Source organism: Penicillium bovifimosum (genome assembly GCF_028826915.1).
Source record: "Penicillium bovifimosum strain IBT 22155 chromosome Unknown utg000002l_segment0_segment0, whole genome shotgun sequence".
In the NCBI taxonomy this organism is placed as follows: domain Eukaryota; kingdom Fungi; phylum Ascomycota; class Eurotiomycetes; order Eurotiales; family Aspergillaceae; genus Penicillium; species Penicillium bovifimosum.
Window position 1 is genome coordinate 3,995,138 of NW_026622711.1, and position 23,950 is coordinate 4,019,087.

Consider the following 23,950-nt stretch of genomic DNA (forward strand, 5'->3'; position numbering starts at 1 on the left):
ATATTGACATGTTTATTTCAGCTTATCCAACGACGAAATGTTTTATCAGCCTTCAGGCACGCTAGTGGACCCAAGAGATCGACCTCCGTGATCTGGACGCAGCTTTCCCCAGTCTCCATTCTCTAGGCAATCAGCGAGGTAAGTGACTCTGTCTAGTTTCGCATTTACTTCAGTTCCACGCGCTGTTCTACGCGCTGGCCCACGAGTTGTTGCCTCCAAACACTACTTCATGTGCTATGCCCACGCACGCTGCGATAAAGATGGCCGACCGTGCCTATTTGCTTCCACGCACTTGTTTACTCCCAATTCGCAAGCTCCATCTAGTTATTCCCCTCCCTAGTGTTGAGGTGCATTGGCTAGACGTGGGGCAAGGGCATGACATCAGTACTTACGATCGCTCTCCGCCAGACTCGACCCCTTCCGTAAGGCCAAGGACCAGCCTGATTTAATCACCATGGCGGATCCCACCGATCTGAACAATCTGAATCTTGACGATGCGCCCAGCGATCTTCAAGACATCCCAGAATTAGCAATGCAGTTGGTGCCTCCTCCGGAGGCGACCTATCCTGATAAGTAGGCTTGTCTTTGTATCTCAATTTACTTTCCTTTGGGAAACTAATCAGAACTCCTTCCATAGGGCATCTCTTCTTGCTGCAGTTCAGGAACATGGCAAACGACATGGATACAATGTGGTTGTCAAATCGTCAAGCACACCTACAGAGAAGAAACCTGGTCGTACCGCGAAAGTGTGGCTGCGCTGTGATCGTGGTGGCCACTATCGTCCCCGTAACGGCCTGACTGAGGAGACACGCAAACGCCGCAGAACCTCACGCTTGATGGATTGTCCTTTCATGCTTGTCGGAGCTGGCTCATCGGGTATCTGGGCCTTGACAGTTCTCAACGCAACGCATAACCACGGTCCTGTTGTCGAAAAACCGCGGCAGATGCCTCAGCAAAAGGTTCGCAAAGGCCAGCTCTCTGCCTTTCCTTACGATTGGCCTCACGATGCCTCATTCACGCCATACACCAGTGCACTGGTAATCATTGACATGCAGAAGGACTGTGGGTATCCCGATATCCTTGGTATCTTCAAACAGTTATCTGATGATTAATTAATTTTCTCTAGTCTGTTCGCCTGAAGGATACATGGCATATCAAGGCTATGATGTTTCTGCTGCGCAAGCCTTGATTCCTCGGCTGCAGAGGTTACTTCAAGCTTTCCGATCTGCGAATTTCCCGGTCTATCATACCCGTGAAGGTGCATATATTCATCACTTCACCTCCAATTTACTTTTTCTAACTCATATCAGGTCACCGCCCCGATTTGTCAACTCTCTCCAGCCGTGAGGCATACCGATCCCGCAACAATGCAGCTGGCTTGGGCATTGGTTCCCCCGGTCCTATGGGCCGCCTTCTTATTCGTGGCGAACCGGGCCACGACACCGTTGACGAGCTGTACCCTCTTCCCGGTGAGCCGGTAATCGACAAGCCCGGCCGAGGTGCCTTCGCGCACACTGATTTCGAACTCCTCCTCCGCAACAAGGGAATCAAGAACCTCGTCATCGCAGGTGTGACTACGGACGTCTGCGTCTCGACGACCATGCGCGAAGCCAACGACCGAGGATTTGACTGTGTGATTCTCGACGACGGCACTGCAGCTGCAGAGCCATCGCTGCATACAAGCACGATCGAGTCAGTGAAGATGGAAGGTGGCATATTTGGCACTGTGGCCAAATTGGAAGACGCGATCCAGGCTGTTGAGAATTTCAAGGCCGTCACCCTGAAAAAGCTGGTTCCTCAGCGAGCGGTATAAATATTTACTCGTTGTTTTGGCGCATTTGCTTTGGACGCTGGGACTGAAAGGTGTATTTCCGGCGTTTAGGCTTGGAGTTCTCTTTTTCTTTTGCAATAACGCGACGCGCATACCTCTTGCTTTTCTTATTTATTCATTATTCTTGCTCTGGTTAGGCGCTTGGCCGCCTCGCCCCTGTGGGCAAGCAGTCCCTCCTCGGTTCGAATCCAGCTTTTTATGTACATCGTACGGGCGCACGCGCTCTTGCTTTTCTTGTTTAACCCTGTCCATCGAGCTTAGCGAGTCGAGCATTTTTTATGTCAAATCCTCTCATTCGTCACCAGCCATTTCAGGTACAAGGAGGAATTGCCATCTTTATTGCTAGTTCAATCAACCTATCGAATCAAGAGAATCAGCCTCCTCATTAACGTTGCTTTTGTATTCGTAGTAGACGATCAATCCAATCACTGGTCTACATGTAACGGCTCGGGTTTCCGTAGGTAATGCAGAGCAGTCTGTAACTATATGTACAGAGCATCAACCCCCGAGAAAATGCACATGCCCTAAAACGCCACGCTCACGAACTCAAATGACTGATAGCCAAACTATAACCACTTCTTCCCTGCAGCCGTAACCCGCGACCTGAACACAGGACTCTTAATCTCCATTCCCTGCCTATAGAATGGGTTCATCGCTGTTTTGACATAGCTTTCGTATACCTCATTCATGAACTGGCGCACGGCCTCTTCGGTCTGTGGGGAGGTCGGGTTTGCAGCGATGGAGCTCGAGGACGCTCGCGTGGTGGATCCTGCCGAGCCTAGCAGTGACGAGGATCCAAGGCCGCTGCCTGTGCTGGTTGAAGAGGGGAGATGCGGGGGTTGGTGGAGGAGAAGGAAGCGCGCGCCGCTTGGGGTGAGGAAGGCTGTGATATAGGCTGCGGCGGGCGGGTAGGTGTCAATGTGCTTCAGATACCTGTTACCATATGTTAGTCTTGAAATTGATGCTTGGAGTGAAGTACGAAGCGAGCCACGGGTCCCTGCGCTCGGTTTGGTTCCTCCGCGTCCAGTTGTCTGGCTCCCGGGTGGCTCTTGGGGGCTTCAGGGGTGTGTTGTAAAAGTGATTGGTGGCATTGGGAAGTTGTTATACCTACATTCCGCCGTTCGTCCATTGCGCTTCTTCCAGTATGTCGAGACTTGAGTGGATGATGAACTGGTTCATGTACTGTGCTGTCTCCGGGAAGCGGAAGCGGGCAATGCCATCACCACCCCCCTTCGACGTTCCGAAGGCGATGTTGAATAAAGGTGTGTCGGTAGGTGATAGTATAGTGAAGTAGTAAGACATTTTGAGCCGAAAATGATTGTTCAAGCCGAGGTGAGCGGTTGACGAGTTGAAGCTCGTGGCTTTACTAGCGGCCGCCATCACGTGGCTGATAAGAGATGAGCTTGGTCTTGGTGGTGTAGGTAGACACTGTCTGTATGGTCAGCTCAATGGTCGAATAATGCTGTGTAATACCTATGATCTAGCTTCTAGCCTTCTAGCTTTTATTGCGCTTGGTTTGCAGTATCGTATAGTTCCCTGGCAATTTTGGATGCACCATCTAGGTATCTGTCTGAGTCTCTGAGAATAGGTGGATGAGGTGGGACTACGATATATCTCTGCGTTAAGCTGTGGCAACTCAAAGAATGCTAGGTTACGACTCCATTTGTATCATTTGACAATCAAATTAGCCCTGGACAGATGACTTAACATTTATATGAGCAAGTTAACTAGAATTTATCGCCAAATATGACATGAAGTTGTGTTTGGTGCACTTCAAGTACTTCAATATCCCCGCAAAAGTCCATACCACGTGATCAACCGATAACCAGCCACGGCTTTATCGTTGTCGATCGCTATCGCCGCACCTTTGGACCTCGACAAGCACCTCCTACTTCGGACATCTGTCGTTGCTTTCCATCCGAACCAACTGCAAAGCTTGGAATTTTCAGTGACCAAGCAAAATGCCCCCAAACCTCAGCTACGGATTGAACCTACCGAATAAAAATTCCTCAGCAACGAAACCGGGCAATGCTCTCGGACAGAAAAGAAAGAAGAACATTTTTGAGGATGACTCTGGGGATGAAGACCAGCAAAATGGCGACGGCGCAATTGAAGTCACGACGATCGGAGGGCTAGATGAGCCAGTCGCGAACCCGAAACCCTCATCAGCCGCAGGGCCACCGCCGAAACGCAAGATGCAGCTCGGAGGCGGCCCTAAGCCAACTGCCAAGCCACTCAGCAAAAACTCGATATTTGCAGATGACGAGGATGAGGACGAGGAAAAAGAGAAAGAGAAGCAAAGTGGAACTACATTTGGATTGAACGCGCAGCCGAAGAAGCCAACCGCTCCTCAGGACTTCACTAACATATCGGCAATGCGCACCAGCAAGATGCATGCAAAACAAGCTGAGGAAATTGACCCGTCGATATACTCGTACGATGCGATATACGACAGTCTTCACGCCAAACCTGCCAAGTCTACGGTAGAAACCAAGAGCGAAACACCCAAATACATGAAGAACTTGTTAGAGAGCGCGGAGATTCGGAAACGCGACCAATTGCGGGCTAAAGACCGCCAACTCGCCAAAGAGCGTGAAGCGGAGGGCGATGAGTTTGCCGACAAGGAGAAATTCGTTACATCTGCCTACAAGGCGCAGCAAGCAGAACTCCGGAAAGCGGAGGAAGAAGAAGCGCGCCGGGAGAAGGAGGAGGAGGAAAAGCGGAAGAAGAATGGTGGTTCTGGTATGATCGGATTCTACCGGGATGTCCTGTCGCGAGGAGAAGAGCGGCACGAGGAAGTTGTCAAAGCCGCGGAAGAAAAAGCGCGCCGCCTCAAGGCAGGCGAGATACTCGAAGAGACAGAGAAGGAGAAGGAAGAGGAGAAGTCTGAAGCTCAGAAAGCAGAAGAACTCAACTCTCATGGTGCCCGGATTGTTCTTAACGACGAGGGCCAAGTCGTCGACAAGCGGCAACTTTTGTCTGCAGGACTTAACGTGGCACCGAAGCCGAAGGCTCAACCGTCTGCTCCCAGACCGGGGGCTGCCCGGCCTACGGCTGGACGGGCAGGTGCCGGCGCTGGGTACCCGAATGCTCGTGCTGCCCAGCGAGCTCGACAAACTGACATGGTCGCAAGCCAATACGAGGCGCGTGCGCGAGAAGAAGAAGAGGCCGAGGCTGCGAAGCAAAAAGAGATTGCCGAGAGGATTCGTAGTCGCAAGACTGAGAAAGACGTTTCCAGCGCCAAAGAACGGTACCTGGCAAGAAAGAGGGAACGGGAAGAAGCTGCCGCCAGAGAGAAGTCAAAGAAGGATTGAGTGCACTGTACTCAACAGCACCTGTCTCTTACATCTGTGGAACCTTGGAATAATATTGCATAGCGCCGGAGAGTGACTTGTACATTACACATAATACTAAAATGAGACCCCGACTTTGAGTCATAGACCCCAAGCTCTGATCAAAGTTTTCAACCGTAAAGAGGCCGTCAACTATAAGAACGTCTTGCTCGTTGTTGCACCTTCCTTTCCCATCCACACAGCAGTTTCTACATACTAGATATCTATCGATATCTACTATCCATAAGACTTCCAAGGTAAGTGCTTTCCCCGTTCACACTTCGGAGAAACAAGCATGCCAAGACCATTAACTCCGGCCTATCTCACCAATCTATGCCACATCACATGACCCCACACGGGCATTGTTAATCCGGGCCGAAAGTGCTCGCTAAGCCGCCCCACACAGGTCGCACTCCCAATTTTACACTCCCGGTCGAGATTCAAGAATCGCTTCATCACCAAACCACTTCCATCTCCCGTTCATCAACGTCAATCATCCAACATGGGTAAGGTTCACGGCTCTCTCGCCCGTGCCGGTAAGGTCAAGGCTGCCACTCCTAAGGTGAGTTCTCTTCGATTTCCAGCCCACGCCACTCGACACAAGACCACAGTGGCCCCTCTATTCGATCAGCCTTTTAACGACAATTTTGCATCCAGGTCGAGCCCCAGGAGAAGAAGAAGAACCCCAAGGGTCGCGCCTACAAGCGCATCTTGTACACTCGCCGTTTCGTCAACGTTACCATGACCGGTGGCAAGCGCAAGGTACATATCGAATGACTCATCCACCCACAAAGCACCACCACACACAAACCCAAAGCCCCAGCAAATTATCCACGAATACACACCACAGAAATGAGAGAGAAGGACAGACAGGCTGACAAATCGCGAACTGCAGATGAACCCCAACCCTGGCCAATAGATCATTCAAGTTGTTAAATCAATCACCTGCGCCCTGATCGGCTAGTCGAGTTCTACGATGAAAATTTTCGCATGACTACGGCACGACCACGGCCCGAACGAACGAAAGCACACCAGATACGGCTGGTACTTGTACGGATGATATCACGCTTCTTCGTCTTCACTTGAATTCTTTTTTTGCTGGCAAACGGATGGGTTTTTTTTCTTGGAGGATGGCTCGCGGAAATGGATGAATACCCATGGCGGTCTGAGGATGGAGAGCTGTGGCTGGATGTGAGCTGTCCACGGACAGTCCTCACAGGCTAGACCAGAGTCCCTTTTTCGATTCGTTTTATAGGCTGTCTATGAACTACATTTCCGATCCAGAAATGGACTCTACCTCTTTTCCCATTCTTTTTGGATCAGGTCTTCTGCCTGATCCCGTGCCTAGTAGGGTGATACTTGCTTTTAGCCACTCTCTGCCTCTGTCATTAGAGTCGTAGAATGGGCGAGTAGATTCCTCGACATGCGATTTGATCTCGATTTGGTTATTTGCGAGGCGAATTTGAGGTCCAGTAGTTAGTGACTACACGTTGAAGTGGGCCAACTTGTGCCTGGCAGTATTTCTGACAGTCGAAGTCCACCAGTAGTGAACCCCTATGCGGCTATGCCCTTACACTAGGTACCGTGTCCATCGTGGGGTCCCCACGTTGTGGAAAGTCCGGGGCTGATGTGGGCTAACGGACTTGGAATACTAGGGGCCATGTTATCTCGTTCACGGTTCAACCTTCGGTCAATCTTGGAAGGGATCAGTTGCAGACACCTAGATGTGGTTTCCCACGGCAACGTAACTGAACGAGGAGACGTCGGCTAAGCAAGGTGAGAGACCGCTGCGGTGAGACGGAGTTCGGGGATCCGCTGCTCATCCAGAACGTCTCTGGCATGACGGAAAAGGCCGACAAAAGGGTTTGATTCGGTCACCAAATCAGCAAGAAGATGCGTCAGATCAATACCGCACTGGCTTTCACTTCCATGTGTGCTAAAAGAGATGATCGCTTGACTGCTAGTGAAGCTTCACGTTCCTATCAAATATGTGGTTCGAACGTTCACCTGCAGGGTCCGCTGGTGGGTAATTCGCGGTTACACGAATATCATGCGCATCGGAAGGGTCGAGGAGGTACAAAGCCGCATAAGAAACCGTGCGGCGCCCTCCTGCCGTACTTGGAGTACCCACCAGCGGACCTAGTAGGTGAACGTTCGAACCACAGATTTGATAGAAACGTGAAGCTTCACTAGGTTGCAGTCAAGCGATCATCTCTTTAAGCGAGCTCTAAGGAGATCTCGCGGACACTGTTCACTGGGTTGAATAAAGACAAGGACAAGACAAAAGAGACTGCTGTCCAAGGGGCTCAACTGAAGTCAACGACATCGGAAAAAGAGGACGAGTTGGAGTGACCCCTACACTTTCAACTCCCTGGCCCCAAGTAGCCACTACCTGTGTAGAACACAGGTAGTCGGTAGTCCCTACTTGGGGCCAACCGGCCAAGTCGTTTTATGGTTGGTGCAAGAGGAACTTAGGAGTCAGTACTTCCGAAGTACTAGAAAGAAGTGTGAGCTTGAACCAACGTTGGGAATCCGAAGAAAAGTCGGTAGAAATTTTCTAACAAACCGAGCAACTTCTCTGGACGATCATGTTCAATAGATGTCTCTGTTTGCAAGGCCAAGAACATGTGATGGAGATAATGCTTCTCGGAGCCGACGTCATGACATGAAATACGGAACTCCTCGCCGTCGTGGGGAAGGGCAAGCCACGCAAAGAGAAATGACCTCACCATTCACCAGACACCAATTCACTTCCGGGTCCTCCGGCATTGATCCTGGATGTTTCTCGTCAACTGATTGAAGATCCAAACCCGCAACGCCCACGGATCGACCGCTTAATTTAAGGTTATCGGATGATAGCGCTGATGACTAACCGCATATTGGCCAGTCGCCCGACTTCAATCCTCACTCAGCATCCACTTGCGATGAATACTGGGCATGTCCAAGCAAATACCCCACGCATGTTTACAGCGATGTAAACGTCAGAGCACAAAGAATTGCATTATCTACAGCATGGGGTCCAATGATACTGACCTACCCCACACATTGCTATGACATCGATTGAACTCAATTGCCGTCCTTGACCGTCCCTGGTCAATTTGAGCTATCGTAATGCTGCAAGATAACAAGAAATCGGCTTTGGTCACCCAATGAGTCAAGACAAACATCTAACCAGAAGCTTCGAAACAGCCACGAATCGAAAGCTTCCATTCGGCGGCTAACAGAAATGAGAAATGCATTAGGCCCAAGCCATTGCTGAAGCTCCAAACGTTGGAGTGGAGACGGACCAGCTTTCGGAAGATCCACCCATCCCGCATTTCCTCTCGGCTAAGCATCATCGATTCTGGTATTCTACTGTGCCATGACATCGAGCTCTTGTTTGCGTCCTTGGAACAAGCTGTAGGCCTTGGAAAACCAGTGAAAGTATGGCATGGCTCAACTGCATACCGAGGAAGCTGTTCGCTCATACGCCCACTCGTTCTTGTGCATCCACTGCTCAGCATGCGCCGCTCGGAAATTACTGAATCGAGCCCATGATGCAATGAGCAGAACGATGGTTGGTAGCATTATTTAGGTTCCCTCATTCCTAACTCGCGGATATTTTCCCCATTTCTATCTATTTACTACTTTTTGACTACCAATTGAACTGATTTAATTTGTATATTTACCTCCATTTCATTCGTGACATATTACCCTATACTCAACCAACATGTCTGCCAAAGAACCAACCGCCATTCCAGCTGCCGAACAGACCGAACGCAACATGGGATTTGCCCGGAGACTGAGCAAGAAGTTCTCTTTGGGCCACGGAAGCTCAGAGGGCCCCAACCAGGGAGCCATCACCAACGAGATTCTCGAAAGGAGCTCATCTATCCGCAGCGAAGTCAACAGCGGCAACTTCAGTGGGGCCAAGGACGTCATCACCAAAGGCCAAACCAACAAAAAGTCGGCCAGCCAAGATGATACCGGCAAAGCATCAAGCGGTGCTACTGGAGCGAACGACGGAAACCTCAACAAGGAGAATGTCCAGAGATCCGCAACCCAAACTGGAAACGGCGGCGCCGGTGGAGCATCAGGCAGCGCTGCTGGTGCTGAAGAAAACACAGAACACTTGAACAAGGACAATACCCAACAGGCCGCAATGCCAGTCAACCAAGGAGGGACCGCCCGAGATAACACTGGCAAACCTTCCACGGGAGATACAAACATGGAGGAACGAGAAGCTGAACCGCCTGAGCAAAAAACCAACAACAAAAAGAAAATGGCCAAAGCCCAAATTTCTGACCGCAAAAGCAGTGTGGCGGCCGGAGTTCTGGAGCCCAATTATGACATCCGCAAGGGCCCTATCACGGAGCCGGGCACTTTCCAAGCGAAGAACTTCCACAATTCGAGCGGAAAAGAAACGATTGTCGAGAGAGGGACTAGCAGCAAGGCAGTTTCTGACCAAGCGACAGCGGATTTTGCCGATGCTAGTGGATCAAGCGCCCGCAAGCAAAGCAATCCACAAGTCGCTTTCGCAGGAACGGGAAACACTAACCAATCTGGGAGTGCAGGCGCTGGAGAAGGCTTCAGCGATGAGTTCATTGAGAACGAGCTCCACGACCAGGAGAACATCAGCTCGGATGTCTTCGATGATGGAACCGCCGGCAAAGGCCTTTCCAAGAAAGCTGCCGGCCACGACACCTTCGGAAAGTACCATATCGACAAAGAACATCTTGCCAAGCAAGGCTCTGAGCCGACCCAGAAGAAAGCGGCCGCCCAAGACACCTCTGGAAAGTACCATATCGACAACGAAGATCTTGCGAAACAAGGCTCTGAGCCTACCCAGATGAAAGCTGCCGACCAAGACATCTCTGGAAAGTACCATATCGACAACGAACATCTTGAGAAGCAAGGCTCTAAGCCTTCCATGGGAGACGGTGTCGCCGAAGCTGCTGCGGCTGCCGCAGCCGTTGGCGGCGGCTATGGACGGGGACAAGGAGATACCGGCTCTACTCTCAGTTCAGGTGGAGCTCAAGACTACGCCCCCACGAGCCCAAAGAGCAAGGTTGCGTCCACCGCAGTAGGTGATGGAAGCGGACAAGGACTCGCCTCAAACCAGACAGCTAGACCAGGTTGGACTTATGCCCGTGCGGTCTCTGGGGAGAATCTCGCTTCGAAGACTCCGACGACCACAGGATATTCCCCTGCGGGTGGACCCAACGAGACAAGTGGTCTGCGGTCTACCACCACGAGCCAGACTAACAACGCTCTCTACAATCCCAGCACCACTGGATCGGACGGAGCAAACGTTGCTGGCGGAGGGATGCGGAGCCTTCAGCAAGAAGGCAGTCCTGGAATGTCCAGCAGCAGGACTGGAGCCCAGCAATCGAGCATTGCTGGTGGCGGAATTCGACAAGCAGGCACCTCCGGTGTCTCTGGCGGCGCCGGGGCCAGACGTGTTGTTAGGCCACTGAGTGGCAGCGGCTACAAACTTACTGTTCTCCAGGACAAGGTCCAGGCTGTGTCACAGAAGTGCAAGACTCAGTTGGGCGTGTCTGCCAGCGAGATCAGCAAGCGCAGCCCCACTGTGGATGCTTTCTTCGATGCAGTTGCGGCCGAACGTCTCCGCTGGATGCCTCGTGATGGCAGCAGACTCGACTGCAGCCTCCGGTGGGCATCTAGGCTGGCATATGCCGTTGACGCACTTCGATCATCTGTCGGAGTCTTTGCCCCTGCTGCCAATGAAGCTGCGATGCTCATTTGGGGATTCTGTATTCTCCTTCTGGAGGTGAGTCTGCGCATTCGAGGATTTCAGAGATCGTTGCTAACTTGTTACATAGTCTGATATGGATGACACGGATGTGTTCGAAAGCGTCTTTGGCCGGTATGGCAGAGTCGCTGTTGGAATCTACTTGCTTCTGCAGTATGAGACTGCATACAAGATCTCTCCTGAGCTCCAACCCGAGGTCGCAGCAGTGTTTGCAGACTTGCTCGAGATGGTCTGCAGTACCACCGCAAGCTGCATTGAGGGCTTCAAGAGCAAGGAATCCGACCAAGTCATTGGACGCCATGTTGATGCAGCCTTTGTGGCCTACGCCAAGAGATTCTCCACCCACTGGAATTGTGTTGTCGATGCCCATACCGTGAAACTGGTAGAAGGCAGCGCCTTGATTCATCCTTCGGCTGAACTGGGTAGCCTGCGCCAGTTTTTGGCAGTGCAGGACCGCCCTCTTCAGTTCATCCTCGACTCTCGCGCGCACTCAATTGCCGATGGGTCGTTCGAGTGGTTCAATAACATGCTTTACGACTTCACCGTTGCGAGCTCTCCTGTGATGCTGATCTCTGGTGGTCCCGGTTCGGGAAAGAGCGCACTGGCCCAATGGACTGTCGAGAGACTCCAAGAGTCGGCTGAGCATGACAATTGGAATGTGATTCCATATACGATCCGTGAGTCTGCTTCTGTTTCTTCGTTGATTGATTCTTTGACTAACTCAATACAGGTGCTGACATTCCCGTTGCCACATTGCCTCTTCGTATTCTGAAGGGCATCCTGCACCAGATGCTAGACCATTCTGTCAGCGATCTGCGCACCCAGGAGGCTGTCCTACTCGAAGTTGCCAAGGCAGCCGAAGGGGCGATCAAAGGCGCTGGGGATGACACGGTCGAAGAAAGCCTTTGGAGAGGCATTCAAGCTGGTCTCTCTACCAACATCCAGTACATGTTCGTGGTCGACGGAATTGACCAGATCAAGGGGGGTGATGCCAGTGCAATGGCGTGTCTCAACCGGTTCTGCGAGATTCTCTCAGCACAGAATGCTGGATCCAAGATGATCGCTTTCACCCGACCCCTGAGCTTGAAGGTCGACTCCAAGGGTGTTCAGCAGCTTACCATTGAGAGTTCCCAGACCAAGACCGATCTGGAAGCCTATGTTACCAAGATGCTCGTTTCTGGCGCCAGCTTTGACACTCACAAGAGCGACCAACTGCAAGCTGCCGTGTCTGCTATTGCTGGCCGCGCTCAGGGCTCTTTCAGTTGGGCCGAGATGGCGGTTGCTCACGCCAAACAGCAAAAGACCCTGAGCCTTGCTGCTTCCGCCATACAAAGCCTGCCGCAGTCGATGCCGGAGCTTCTTGATTTCCACTCCAAGGGTCTCGACTTCAGCCAGCAGGGTACCATCAACATTGTCTCATGGCTTGCAGCAGCTGAGAGACCCCTGTTGGTCGAAGAGATCGAGGAGCTGCTCAACGTGAATCCTAAGGGTCCAAGTTACTCCGCCAACAAGATTACCGATAGCCATGACATCTTGAATGCCTTGAGCCCGCTGGTCATGACACGGGACGGTGTTGTCTCTTTTGCCCACACCTGTATTCGCGACCATCTTATCAAACAGGCCAAGTCTACCATCGGAACCTCTCAGCTGAACATCAAGGACGGACATTACGACTTGCTCACCAGGTGCCTCGCCAGTGTGCAATTGCGCATGGACGAAGATGTCGATGTTTCCATGGACAAGCTAGGCATCGACGAGCGAAACCACCTCTTCGACAAGTATGTCGTTTTGGAATACACCGCACGCTACTGGCTTTCGCATCTTCTGTCGTCGCCTCTGGTCACAGATGACGGAGAGTTCCAGTTCACCTCCAGCTTTACAAAGCTCCTGCCTGCAGCTGTCCTCTTTGCACGACTGGAGTTGACTTGCCGCGAGTCCCAGTTCACTCGCTCCAGCGTCGTTGAGCTCTACAGACTTGCCAGTGACATTCGCCGATTGGTCCTCGGTGATAAGTCCATGGCACTGCTACAGAGCATGATCTTCAGCGCCCGCGTCTCGAGGCTAGCGCACGCCAGTCACGCTGATGAGACTAGCTACGAATGCTGGAAGCTGAGCCAAGAGCTTCTTGGCCAGTCGCACCCGATCACTTTGGCATGTGCTGAGATGATGACACAGTCATTCTCCGAGCGAGACTCCATGACTTCCCAACAAGAAGACATCATGAAGTACTTGATCCTGACAGACTCCGAAATCACCGGCGTGCAGTTCAACCAACGTCTGAAGTATCTTGGAATGATCGTCGGCATGTACAAGTCCCGTGGCGACAACAAGTCTGCCTTATTCATCTCGAAGCACTTCTACCAGCAGATTCTTCAGAAGTACGGTACGAACTCGCGCCAGTCATCGGAAACTGCCGATTTCTTGACTGGCCACTTCTCGACCACTGGAACCGACGAGATGGGCCGCGACATTGCCAGAACGAAGTACGACAACATCGTCCGCACCATGGATGTCACCGATGATCGTCGGATCAAGTACTCATTGTACATGGCGAAGATGTACGAGGAACAGGGCGACAATGTCCACGCCCAGGCAGTTCTCTCCAGCCTCTGGGCTGGTCTTAGCTCGCACGACATTGACTCAGTCAATATGATGGACAAGAAGTCCAACGTCGCCATTGCGTACTACCAGTTCCTACGCCGCCAGAGTCGCAACGACGAAGCTGAGGTCGTCATCCGCGAACTGGTCGCAGACCTCGAGGTCACCGGTATCCACTCGCCAGAGATGATGGAGCATGTGCACCTTCTCCGCGCTGAGACTCGGGAGATGCTTATGTACAACCTCGATCGCTCTTTGGCGATTCTCATGTGGCGCTACTACAAGGAGAATCACCAGGAATACTCGCCTCAGGGAACCGCGCTGGCCCTCTCCATCGCCCAGAGCATGGCAAGTTCTGTCTCACCCAACGATGCATCGTCGCTCTCTGTTCGAGACCGCAAGTTGCTGGTTGAGCTGCTGGACAGCATTTCGGCAAGCAAGGACAACATGACTGTCACTACCTTGATCATGTGCCACAATCTGTCCAGTATCTACGTGCGTGAGGGTGACTGGGCGCAAGCCAGCGAATGCACGATGGCCGTTCTGCAGCATATCTGGCCGACCGTCGAGAAGCCCGAGTCTCACCAGAAATTCTCGCAGGACCTGGCGCCGCCCGCGGCAGACCTTGCTCTGGTTTTGGCCTACTGCCACTTCCGCAGGCTGCATCTGCAACAGGCTACCGTGGTGTACGAGAATGCCTTTGGTTCTTTGCTCTCCTCTGAGAATGTACCTGTGCCCTCCGTGTTGGCCGTTGCCAAGGCCGTGGTTGAGTTCCACGAGACTTCCTTCCAGTTCCCCAAGGCACTGACTTTGCTTCACACCGTGAGCAACTTCTTGGCCGCTCGCCTTGGAGAGACTCATAAGCAAACCATTGACAATGTGTATCTCGAGGCTGCGTTGGCAACTCGCTTGGAGATGCACAGTGATGCCAAGCGCATGTATCAGCGCATTCACAGAGCCACCTCGCGGGAGAATGCGATTGCTCCTGAGGGTATTGAAGCTGCGGTTGCTCTCATTGGCATTTACGAGAGGGAAATGGACTGGAGTTCTTCCCTGCACGTCTACCGATCACTCTGGCCGACCCTGGTTGTCGAAGACAACAAGGAACAGCAACGGACCTATGACCATGAACTGGTTGATCGGATGCTGGAGAAGACCTACATGGGTTACATGTCGATTCTGACAGCTGAAAAGGGCTCCGACTTCTCCGAGCAGTACAAGATCGCTTCTGAGTATGTCATGACCTGTCAGCATGTGCATGGCCCAACGAGTCAGAAGACACTCAATGCCACCTTGCTCTTTGCCGAGCTGTGCGAGTCCAATGACGCGTATATTGACCGAGCCATCGCATTGTACAAGGTGCCTTTGGAGACCACCGAGTGGGTGGGAGCAGGCGAGTCATCGAAGCCTCTCGATCAGATGACCGCACCACTGCCCATCACGCTCAAGCACAAGCTGGCACAGCTGTTCGTTCGCAAGCATGATTCGACCGGTGAAGCCCGCTCCCTGTACACGGAAGAGTACCAGCTGGCGAAGAAGACTCAAGGCCACTTCTCCACTACGACTCTATCCTGGCTGCGTGAGCTTGCCCTTGCCCACTCGCGACAGGGAACAACCGCATCTGTGCAACAGGGGAATGTCATTCTACACACCTACTCCACGGATGTTTTGCAGGCCGGCGGCGACCCCGACATGATTGGCGACTGGGCCCGTCGGATCGCCAGTATCTATCTTGAGTGTGGCTTCATCGAAGGGGGCAACAACGTCCTTGATGAGCTGCGCCACCGTGTGGTCTACAGTCCCGAGGCATCGACAATGGCGCTGCCCGAGCGTCGCGACGCCATCTTCGTCGCTGCCTTTGAGGAAGTCTTCGGCAGACGCGCTAGCTACGACCAGATCATGAGAGAAATGGATACCGAGATGAAGACCCACCGGGACTTCACCAGGAATCTCTCTGGCCACGACTTCATCCCGACTCTCATCTCGGGTCACCTGCTCTACACTATGCAGACTGAGCAGAAGCGAGTTCGCCCTGCCAATGACACCAAGAACAAGCTGTACGAGTACTTCTGCACCAACCTGTCCGCCATGAACGTCTCCGACAAGGAAGTCGTGCAGCAGTTCTACCAGATCTGTCTGCGCGAGGTGCACAACGAGGACTACAACATGAGAATCCTCACAAGAACTACCGACTTCGTCCGCACCCTCTGCAACGCCTCCCGCTTCCAAGAAGCCGCCATCGTGACAGGTGTCCTGCACTCCTTCATGCACCTGACAGACGGTCTAAACAGCCACGAGAGCATCAAGACCGCCACCCAGCTCTGCCTCTACCTCTCAGGCCACAAGGCGACCAAATGCACCGACGAAAAGACCTACAACGACATGTCCACCAAAGCCAAGCTACTTCTCCAAGAGATCATGACCACCTCCCGATCCCTGGGCATCGAAATGGTCGACCTCCCCTTCAACGAACTAAACGACGCAATCACCCTACTCGGCGAACACGACATGTTCCCCGAACTCGAAACAATCCTCACTCAACTCTGGACCTCCCGAATCGTGCAACGAACCTGGACGCCCGACGTCGTCGTCTGGATCGGCCGCCGCCTCGTGGAAACCCGTTTCTGTCGCGGAAACGTCGACTCCGCCATCCAGCTCTGCCGCGACATCTGCTACAATCTGCGCCAAGTCTGGGGCAGCTGCGATCCCGTCACACTGGAAATGACCAAGCTCCTCTCTGCGCTGTTCACTGCCTCGGATAATCACCAGTCGGCGGTCACGTTGCACGAGGGCGTGCTTTACGATTTGCTCGGTGATTCCGAGGCGAAGGGTCATGCGCGTGCCGCTGATACGGCGTCGCAGCATATGGAGTTGCTGAGGAGAGCGAAGGGTAGGCTGGGTGGACAGGGTTCTGGTAGGGATTCGGCGCATGCGGAGTTGTTCCAGTCGCTGGCGGATAGGTTTGGTGTGCAGGAGGGTGTTGGGGAGGGGAATGGAGAGGACTTTGGGGTTTGGGCTAAGCCTAGACGGTTTAGTATTGATGTTGAGGATATGGAGGAGGAGGGCCTGGCGCATCGGAATCATTTGAGGGAGTCTAGTGGGAATGGGGCTCCGAGACGGATTTCGGTGCAGGCCCTTTGAATATTTGCCTAAAGTTGTATGGATGGGTTGGATCTGTATATGATGCGTTTTGTGATGTTTTAAGTGGACCGAAATTGGGTACCTTGTCCATACAGCAATGTTATTGAAACTTGTTATTTTTAATGTTGAAACAGCCTGAGTTCATCGGACTTCGTAGCCAGGTAGAAGTGCCAAGGGTGTAGTCTCCTATGTCAGTCACAGTTGCGAATCAGAGGAATGGTCGTCACAGTGGGCAGGCACTTAGTCCCCTCAGTGAAGCGTCACCAGCCATGCCTTATACTGCTACAGTTGGTCGTAATTCCTTAGACCTAATCTTGTACGGCTTGCTTATAGTATCGAAGCATCAAATTTTATGTACCTACATTGAGGACCTTCTCATTCCCAAATTCGAGGCAAAATCCCCCTTGCATACTCGAGGGACAGGCGATGGACTTTCTTCGATAGGTCGATCTTGTCCACCATACCGTGAATGAAATATCGGTTAAGAACCCCAATACCTAAAGAGACTTTGATTGCCGTCTGGGCCTCTTCTCGTTTTAGGCTTGGGGGAGTGTTGGCCCAGAGGGATCCCCAGAAAGCGTTCGCAAGCACCGGCATTTCGTGGTAGAATGACCATTTGCCAGCCTCCATACTCCCAAAGAAACATTCGTATAATCCCCAAATGCACATTCCAAACGCCTCAATCCCCGCTTCGTCGAAGTCGATCACACCAGTGATATTCCCAGTATCGTTCACAAGGATATTCACTTGTGAAAAGTCATGGTGGGTCAAAACTCTGGGCAGGCTTTCTAATAGATAGACCTTATGTTGTAGGCGGCGAACAACGTCGAAGAGTTCTGGAGCATAGATTTTTAGGGAATTGTTTTGGACTAGACGATATAACAGTTCTGGAGCGGTACTCGTCCAACTGTCGCTTTTCACACAGGCTTTGGGCTGTTCGAAAAAGGCTGCTTTCGCAATAAACAAGCCGAGCTCAGTGACGGTCGTTTTCTCCCGTTCCAAGGGAAATTCCTCAGGAAATGGCTGAAACAAGTGTATCTGGCCAGATATCACCTTCGAGCTGTAGACTGGCAATAGAAACCCGTCATGGAGGTTGACTTTGGGCACCAGGTCACCGTAGATCTCGTTGGCCAGCGCAAGAATGTCGGTTTTCAGTGGAGTGAGGCGAAATTGAATGATTGTACTTGGGGTTTGGAGGGTAAAGCTGTTAGAGCCCTGGTTGTTGACAGCGGCGATATCGTCGGTATTGAAAAGGGCTTGTGCATATCGGATACAAGTATCTTCCGTGCAAAGAGACGCAGCTTCATTCCCCAAAGCCTCGGGCACTTTCTCCTGAAAGAAACGGTCGATGAATTGTCTTTCTTGTCGCTTCCATTCCTCGCGATCGGCCATGACGGTGTTCGATGGACGTGATTGAAGGACCTTGAGAGGGTAGTGAAGGGAGGGGGAGGGAGGGGGAGGGAGTAAGAAAGCAGGGAAGAATTTGAAAAAGAGCGAGTACACAGTACATGAGTGGTTCACTGGTATGCATTGATAAGACTACATACTAAGAACTATGATACTGATTAATCTGAGCGTATAGCACAGTGCCACCGAAGACACTCAACCATGCATAAATACCGTGTAATGCAACTCCTAATTTTGATCGTAAGAATATCATTTGTGCAAGACCACTCTATGGCCATGTCGAACGAAAGCAATGGAAGGCAAAAGAAATCAATGAGGCCAGACAACGCCACGTATGAGAAGGAACTGAGCACTCAAGCCGTCAAGGCAAAGCTGAGACCCATCAGCCCCATACCCGCAACGGCGAACCCAATGCCGATTCTGCGGTGGTGGGTGAGACCGAGACCCTCGGCAAAGAGCTGCAATGCCACGGATGTCATAACGCCAGCGGTAACGGCGAACATGCCGCCATAGATACCCCACGAGGGTCCTCTCGAGTCGTCGCTGCCATGTTGCCCGGTACTCCAGATCCATAGAGCGGCTATGCCGGCACCGGCGGGTTGGCTGATGCCTCCCAGTAGACTGGACCAAAACATTGCCTTCCAGCGGGAGTTGAGGGCTAGGTACAGTGGAAGGGCCATGGCGAAACCTTCCACGATATTATGAATGAACAATGCCAGGAAGACGGTCAAACCGAGAGTCGGACTGGCGTGGTTGGTAGCGTATGTAATGAATCCCTCTGGAAGCTTGTGCAGAGCAATGGCAAGCGAGGTCTGGAGTCCAATCGACATGAATGCATTTTGAGGGACGTGATGATGGTGAGGGTTGCCACCAGCAGATTTGGGACGTGGAGACTCAAGGGCGTCTGCATGGTTACGGTGCTCTTCATGATAATGATTATCGGAATGGGAGGATAGCACCTGAGACGAGGAGGACGAGGAAACGCACGGATGCGTGTGGTGTTGCGCGGCGAGATTGTCAAAGTATCCACCTTCTGGCGCATCTTGCAGATGTTCATTTCCAACATCGAGTTGCGCGCGGGAGATGTCCGACTCCAAGGGTGCGGATATGCTTTCACGATGCGGCAGGGTTGGTCGTGTATCTTCGTTAACGGGTGGAAGTAATTTGGTGCATTCGCTGCCACAAGTCTGAGAGACTCCAAAGCACGGACCGTTCTCGTCGCAGGTGGATTTTACTCCACCCATGAGCGAGCTGAGCCGGCGTGTTAGCCTGGCGCGCATCGTCTCGCGGCGTCTGGGCGCTGGCTCTGGATGTTGGCTCCGCTGTACCACCGCGGGCATTGATTTGAAGGAGATACGGTCATTAGGTCGTAAAAGCGGTGTTCGCTCGGTATGTCCGTTGCTATGGTCGTGTGCATGGTGCTCCTCGCGTCGGGGCTCGCCGCGCTCGGGATCAAGTTCCGACTCGTCATGGGTATGGGCACAGTCGACAACGTGGGAGGGGATGAATCGGTGTGCAAATGCAGATGCTATTTGTATACCAGCGACTCCGGCGATGAAAAGGCCGATTAAAATATAGGCGGATGCGGCGGAGGAGAAGCCGGCGCGGGTCAAGTATTCTTTCGACGTGGGTAGCATGCTATAGAGGGAGGTAAAGAGCTGTTTGGAGGTTAGCTCTATCTCTCTATCTCTCGAACATGCAACCCTGAAGATATCTCACCATAACACCAGCGCTGAGACATAATGAAGCCGACAGAAAGTTACTACTGTTGGCGATCTGGAAGCTCTTGTGGCGGGAGAGCACTTGTACCAGTACATCGATGCAAATGATAGCCGAACCAAGGACGCAGGCTGGACTCAGTTAGTAATTGATGAGATCAAGGACTGGAGACACTTACCGACGCCTGAGACGGCGCTCATCACCCACCCCCGAAGGTCGTTGGCAGACATGGCGTGGGGTTGAAGTTGAAGAAAACAGAACCGGTGATGTAATCAGCAGAAGGTTGGCGGTCAACGCAACACTTCGCCTCTTTCTTTACGTATATCTGTCGAGGATGAAGACATCTTGTATTTGTGGGTGGTGGTGAGGCTTTATGCATTGATGCGAATGCATTTCCTGTCCCCAAGGTTCTCATCTGCGTCTCGCCTACGCCTCCCCTCCTGGGATCTGGGATGTTGCGAATACGCGGAAGACATGAAGGAAATATGTGACTCTCTTCGTCAGGGAATAGGGCAGAAAGGAAAGACTTGAAGGATATGTAATATTCATTGCAACTAATTGGATTGGTCGGGTGATATCTGAGACTGTGATGATCGACGAGATGTCTTAGTGCAACGCTGGAATTCGGCAGCTGACAGTCGCAGATGATTCGAAATATGAGTATTCCACGCTAATCCTCTTCATCCAGTGAAGATATAAAAGAAGACATCCCTCTCTTACCCCCTAGAACAATAGCAATAGCATGTTTCCTATATGACACTCTGATTGGCCCGTGACTCGGACTTATTTTTGTTTCGGTTCCTGAAATCTTTCGACTTCCTCTCATACGAAGACGTCTACTTTCGGCTCTCTCCAAACCAAAGGAAGGGAAAGGAGCCATGTCCAAAGCAACTCTAGCCGTCATCGCTGCCGCCAGCGCAGCAACAGGAGCCGGAGTCACAGCCCTCCTCTTCTCCGGCAAGTCCTCCAAGCCGCAACAAACTCTCACACCAACACCCACAACCCCGGGCACCGCAACACCCACAATTCCAGCACCACCCACCACACTGCCATCCCCAACACTGGCCTCCAAACTATCCACCGGCCCCGTCAACCCAGCCGGAATCCTCCAATATGGCTTCCCAGGCCCAATCGCCGACGACCTCTCCTCCCTCCCCGTGCACGGCGCCTACGACCGACGCACCCGCAACCCAGCCTGGGTAGCCGAACACATCACGCCGGAATCAATCGCGCTGAACATCGGCGACCGCAAGAAGAGCACCTTCTTCGAAGACACAACGGTGCCAACCATGTTCCGCGCCAAATTGTCCGACTATTTCCGCTCGGGCTATGACCGCGGCCACCAGGTGCCGGCGGCGGACGCCAAGTGGTCGCAGGAAGCCATGGACGGGACTTTTGCTCTCAGCAATATGTGTCCGCAGGTCGGAGAGGGCTTCAACCGTGACTACTGGGCGCATTTTGAGACTTTCTGTCGGGATCTCGTCAAGCGGTACCCGTCTGTTCGTATCGTGACTGGGCCTCTGTATCTGCCCCACCGTGACCCGGATGGGAAATGGCGTGTTAACTACGAGGTCATTGGTAACCCGCCTAATGTCGCGGTGCCGACGCACTTCTATAAGGTTATTTATGCCGAGGATGGGACCAATTCGCCTACTAGCAAGGTTGCGCTCGGTGCTTTTGTTTTGCCCAATGCTCGCATTGCGAATGATAAGCGTCTGACGGACTTTGAGGTTCCCCTTGAGGCTGTTGAGCGTGCTTCTGGTTTGGAGTTCGGCTCTAAGTTGGACCCTAGCCGTCGCCGTCGTCTTTGTCAGGAAGTCGCTTGCCAGATCACTGTGCGCGAGTTCAACAATGCCAAAAAGCGGGCTTGAGCTTGGAATTTTCGAATAGGAGAGGCAGCTCGGGTCTCTCCTATAAGTGCCAAGCATGGCTTCACTGTATATCTAGAACATATTGTATTTGCATGGTTCGGGCGTTCATAGCCACTCCGGGCGGCAATACCAGGATTATATCGTACACATCATCGAAAGTTGTTTTCTCTTGGAATTGGCTCAGCACTGGAATGCAACCCCATTCTTCTTACCCATATTCCCACCTTTGCTGGCAAATCCAGTTCCTTCGGAGGAAATCTCCACCAGACCAGGCTGAATAGTCTCCTTATCCTTCTTCTTAGACTTCTTGCTCGTCCCATTGCCATTACCATCTTTTGATTTTCCCGTAACATCCGTTTCACAGACATAGCATAGCACTTGCCCGTGCAACGCAGCAGCCGTCTCCTGCTCTTCCTTTGAAGCATGCGGATTGGGAATATGTTGATCATGCGGGATCATAAACTTCGACACACACGGAGCACAGATGACATGTCCACAAGGTTTCGTAACTGTTCAAGGATCATTAGCAAGAATTCCATGGCCCAGCCCAAATCGAACACATACGCATCGCCTTGAGCCCATTACTCAAGTTCTTCTTGCAGCTCGGACAAATCCTGGAAACAGTCCCATCGGAAGCCTTCTCCTCCGTAAACTTGACATCAACCAACGACTTGAGCGAGTAACTATGCCTGCACTCCTCCGTCGAGCCAGGACAGACGGGCGTCAACTTGACAGCCTTATTGGCAGCGATCGCGTTTGCATCAGTATTAGGCGTTAAAGACGGGACCCAGAAAGACGGAAGAGCAGATTTGCTAGACTCCTATCAAGGCAAGCAGTTAGTTAGCCACAACCCAAGGAAGTAAAAAGATCAAACAAACCTTCTCACTCTTCAACTCCCTCCTCAACCGTTCCCTCTCCTCCGTAGCAAATCTCGCCATTCCCTCCACGCCAAGCTCAAAAACCCTCTTCTTCTTCCCCTCAACTTCAACCTCCCTAGCCTTAAACCTCTCCAACGCCTCCTCTTCCTCCCCAGCCTTCCTCTTCTTCCCAGTCCCATTCCCATTCCCGTTCCCACTATTCTCAAGCCCCATAGAAACAAGCTCAAAATCCCTCAAATCCCTCTCCCTCATCTCCTTCAACGCCGATTCCTCCTCTTCCGCAATCCGCTTCCGTGCCTCATCCCGCTCTTTCTCCAACCTCTTGATCTCCTGTCTCTGTGCAAGCAGATCATTCATCGCACACTCGCGACAGAACAGGTCGCCGTTGCTGGCGCATGCGACGACTGGTGCGCGCGCCGGCTGCAAACACAGACGGCAGGAGCCGAAGCTTAGGAAGCTGTCGCGGCCGATTGCGCTGCGCTTGGTGCCCCATGTTGAGCGCAGGAGGCCGCGTTCGTAGGAGGTGAAGTGGGGGAGGGAGGTGTTGCGTTTTGAGTGTGCCATTTTGGGGTGTGGTTGTTTGGTGCGGTGGGTTGGGGTATGGAGAGAAGGTGCTTGTGCTTTTTGGTGGAGCTTTGGGATAATGGCGTAATGGTAATAGGGTTTTTGACGGGGTTTGTGTTTGGGGCGCGGATGGTTGGGGATTGGGATTGGTGGGACGGGTCACCGCCTCGTTCACCGCTTTGGTCAGCCCTATATCGGGTCTTTGGGGATGAGTTCGGAAGAAACGGTATCTGTAGACCCCTTTTCGACCGCGATGCCTTCATTCTTAGCTTGAACAACAACGAATTACTACACAGATTACACAGAGCAGGAGCCTGATCAGTGTTGGTTCCACACGGCAATATTGCTACTATGCGAAACGTCGAAGACGAAGACTACGGCGATTACTGGGCAGAGGGCCTACTCTCGTGGAGGCTCCTGCTCGGTGTAATCTGTGTAGTAATCGTTGTTCAAGCTAAGAATGAAGGCATCGCGAACTACCCCTTAATACACACAAACGCACGCTAGGTCACATGACCCTCCCAGGTTAACTTGTTGCACCAGTTCCAACAGATCAGCTTGGGAAGAACTATTGATCTAGTCTTAGCTAGATATGTGATGTGACCCTTGAGCGTAGTTCTTTTCGTCTAAAGCTATGGAAATCTCCAAGAAGCGAAAGAGTAAGAGTAATAGATCAGATCATTGTCAATCATAAAGCGCTTTTGTCTATCAGACTAGAAAAAAGAGCCGGAACAAAATGCCCAGGTCATGAGAAATTTGGCACGCCCATGCATCCTCCCACCGCACAAATTGGACCCATCCACCGGACGAAAAATGCATACAATTCCTATACAAAAATGCAGACAGACAGTCAAAAA

At 52.2% G+C, this 23,950-nt stretch overlaps 9 protein-coding genes across 9 annotated transcripts; 5 read left to right on the forward strand and 4 right to left on the reverse strand.

Moving 5' to 3' along the window:
* Positions 1-454: 454 nt before the first annotated feature.
* On the forward strand, positions 455-1,813 carry N7515_002699 (cysteine hydrolase family protein; the record flags this gene model as incomplete). The annotated part of the gene is made up of 4 exons (XM_056663443.1): positions 455-573; positions 638-1,062; positions 1,127-1,258; positions 1,311-1,813. The coding sequence occupies 4 exons, from the start codon at positions 455-457 to the stop codon at positions 1,811-1,813; spliced, it is 1,179 nt and encodes a 392-aa protein (XP_056525556.1).
* A 584-nt stretch (positions 1,814-2,397) lies between these two features.
* Positions 2,398-3,211, reverse strand: N7515_002700 (TRAPP subunit TRS20; the record flags this gene model as incomplete). Its single annotated transcript, XM_056663444.1, has 2 exons — positions 2,398-2,764; positions 2,943-3,211. 2 exons carry the CDS (start codon positions 3,209-3,211, stop codon positions 2,398-2,400), a joined length of 636 nt encoding a protein of 211 aa, XP_056525557.1.
* Positions 3,212-3,792: 581 nt separating this feature from the next.
* On the forward strand, positions 3,793-5,145 carry N7515_002701 (splicing regulator NSRP1-like domain-containing protein; the record flags this gene model as incomplete). The annotated part of the gene is made up of 1 exon (XM_056663445.1): positions 3,793-5,145. The coding sequence occupies one exon, from the start codon at positions 3,793-3,795 to the stop codon at positions 5,143-5,145; it is 1,353 nt and encodes a 450-aa protein (XP_056525558.1).
* A 418-nt stretch (positions 5,146-5,563) lies between these two features.
* Positions 5,564-6,087, forward strand: N7515_002702 (40S ribosomal eS30 domain-containing protein; the record flags this gene model as incomplete). The annotated part of the gene is made up of 3 exons (XM_056663446.1): positions 5,564-5,725; positions 5,821-5,925; positions 6,059-6,087. Coding segments are annotated over 3 exons (291 nt in total), but the record flags the coding sequence as incomplete, so codon positions are not given.
* A 2,785-nt stretch (positions 6,088-8,872) lies between these two features.
* N7515_002703 (ATP-binding protein) lies at positions 8,873-16,654 on the forward strand (the record flags this gene model as incomplete). The annotated part of the gene is made up of 3 exons (XM_056663447.1): positions 8,873-10,933; positions 10,986-11,592; positions 11,646-16,654. 3 exons carry the CDS (start codon positions 8,873-8,875, stop codon positions 16,652-16,654), a joined length of 7,677 nt encoding a protein of 2,558 aa, XP_056525560.1.
* Positions 16,655-17,029: 375 nt separating this feature from the next.
* N7515_002704 (aminoglycoside phosphotransferase family protein) lies at positions 17,030-18,046 on the reverse strand (the record flags this gene model as incomplete). The annotated part of the gene is made up of 1 exon (XM_056663448.1): positions 17,030-18,046. One exon carries the CDS (start codon positions 18,044-18,046, stop codon positions 17,030-17,032), a length of 1,017 nt encoding a protein of 338 aa, XP_056525561.1.
* Positions 18,047-18,414: 368 nt separating this feature from the next.
* On the reverse strand, positions 18,415-20,010 carry N7515_002705 (Zn(2+) transporter ZRT3; the record flags this gene model as incomplete). Its single annotated transcript, XM_056663449.1, has 3 exons — positions 18,415-19,719; positions 19,781-19,911; positions 19,959-20,010. The coding sequence occupies 3 exons, from the start codon at positions 20,008-20,010 to the stop codon at positions 18,415-18,417; spliced, it is 1,488 nt and encodes a 495-aa protein (XP_056525562.1).
* A 648-nt stretch (positions 20,011-20,658) lies between these two features.
* On the forward strand, positions 20,659-21,651 carry N7515_002706 (DNA/RNA non-specific endonuclease; the record flags this gene model as incomplete). The annotated part of the gene is made up of 1 exon (XM_056663450.1): positions 20,659-21,651. The coding sequence occupies one exon, from the start codon at positions 20,659-20,661 to the stop codon at positions 21,649-21,651; it is 993 nt and encodes a 330-aa protein (XP_056525563.1).
* Positions 21,652-21,831: 180 nt separating this feature from the next.
* N7515_002707 (putative RING finger domain protein) lies at positions 21,832-23,093 on the reverse strand (the record flags this gene model as incomplete). Its single annotated transcript, XM_056663451.1, has 3 exons — positions 21,832-22,160; positions 22,216-22,471; positions 22,530-23,093. The coding sequence occupies 3 exons, from the start codon at positions 23,091-23,093 to the stop codon at positions 21,832-21,834; spliced, it is 1,149 nt and encodes a 382-aa protein (XP_056525564.1).
* Positions 23,094-23,950: the final 857 nt, after the last annotated feature.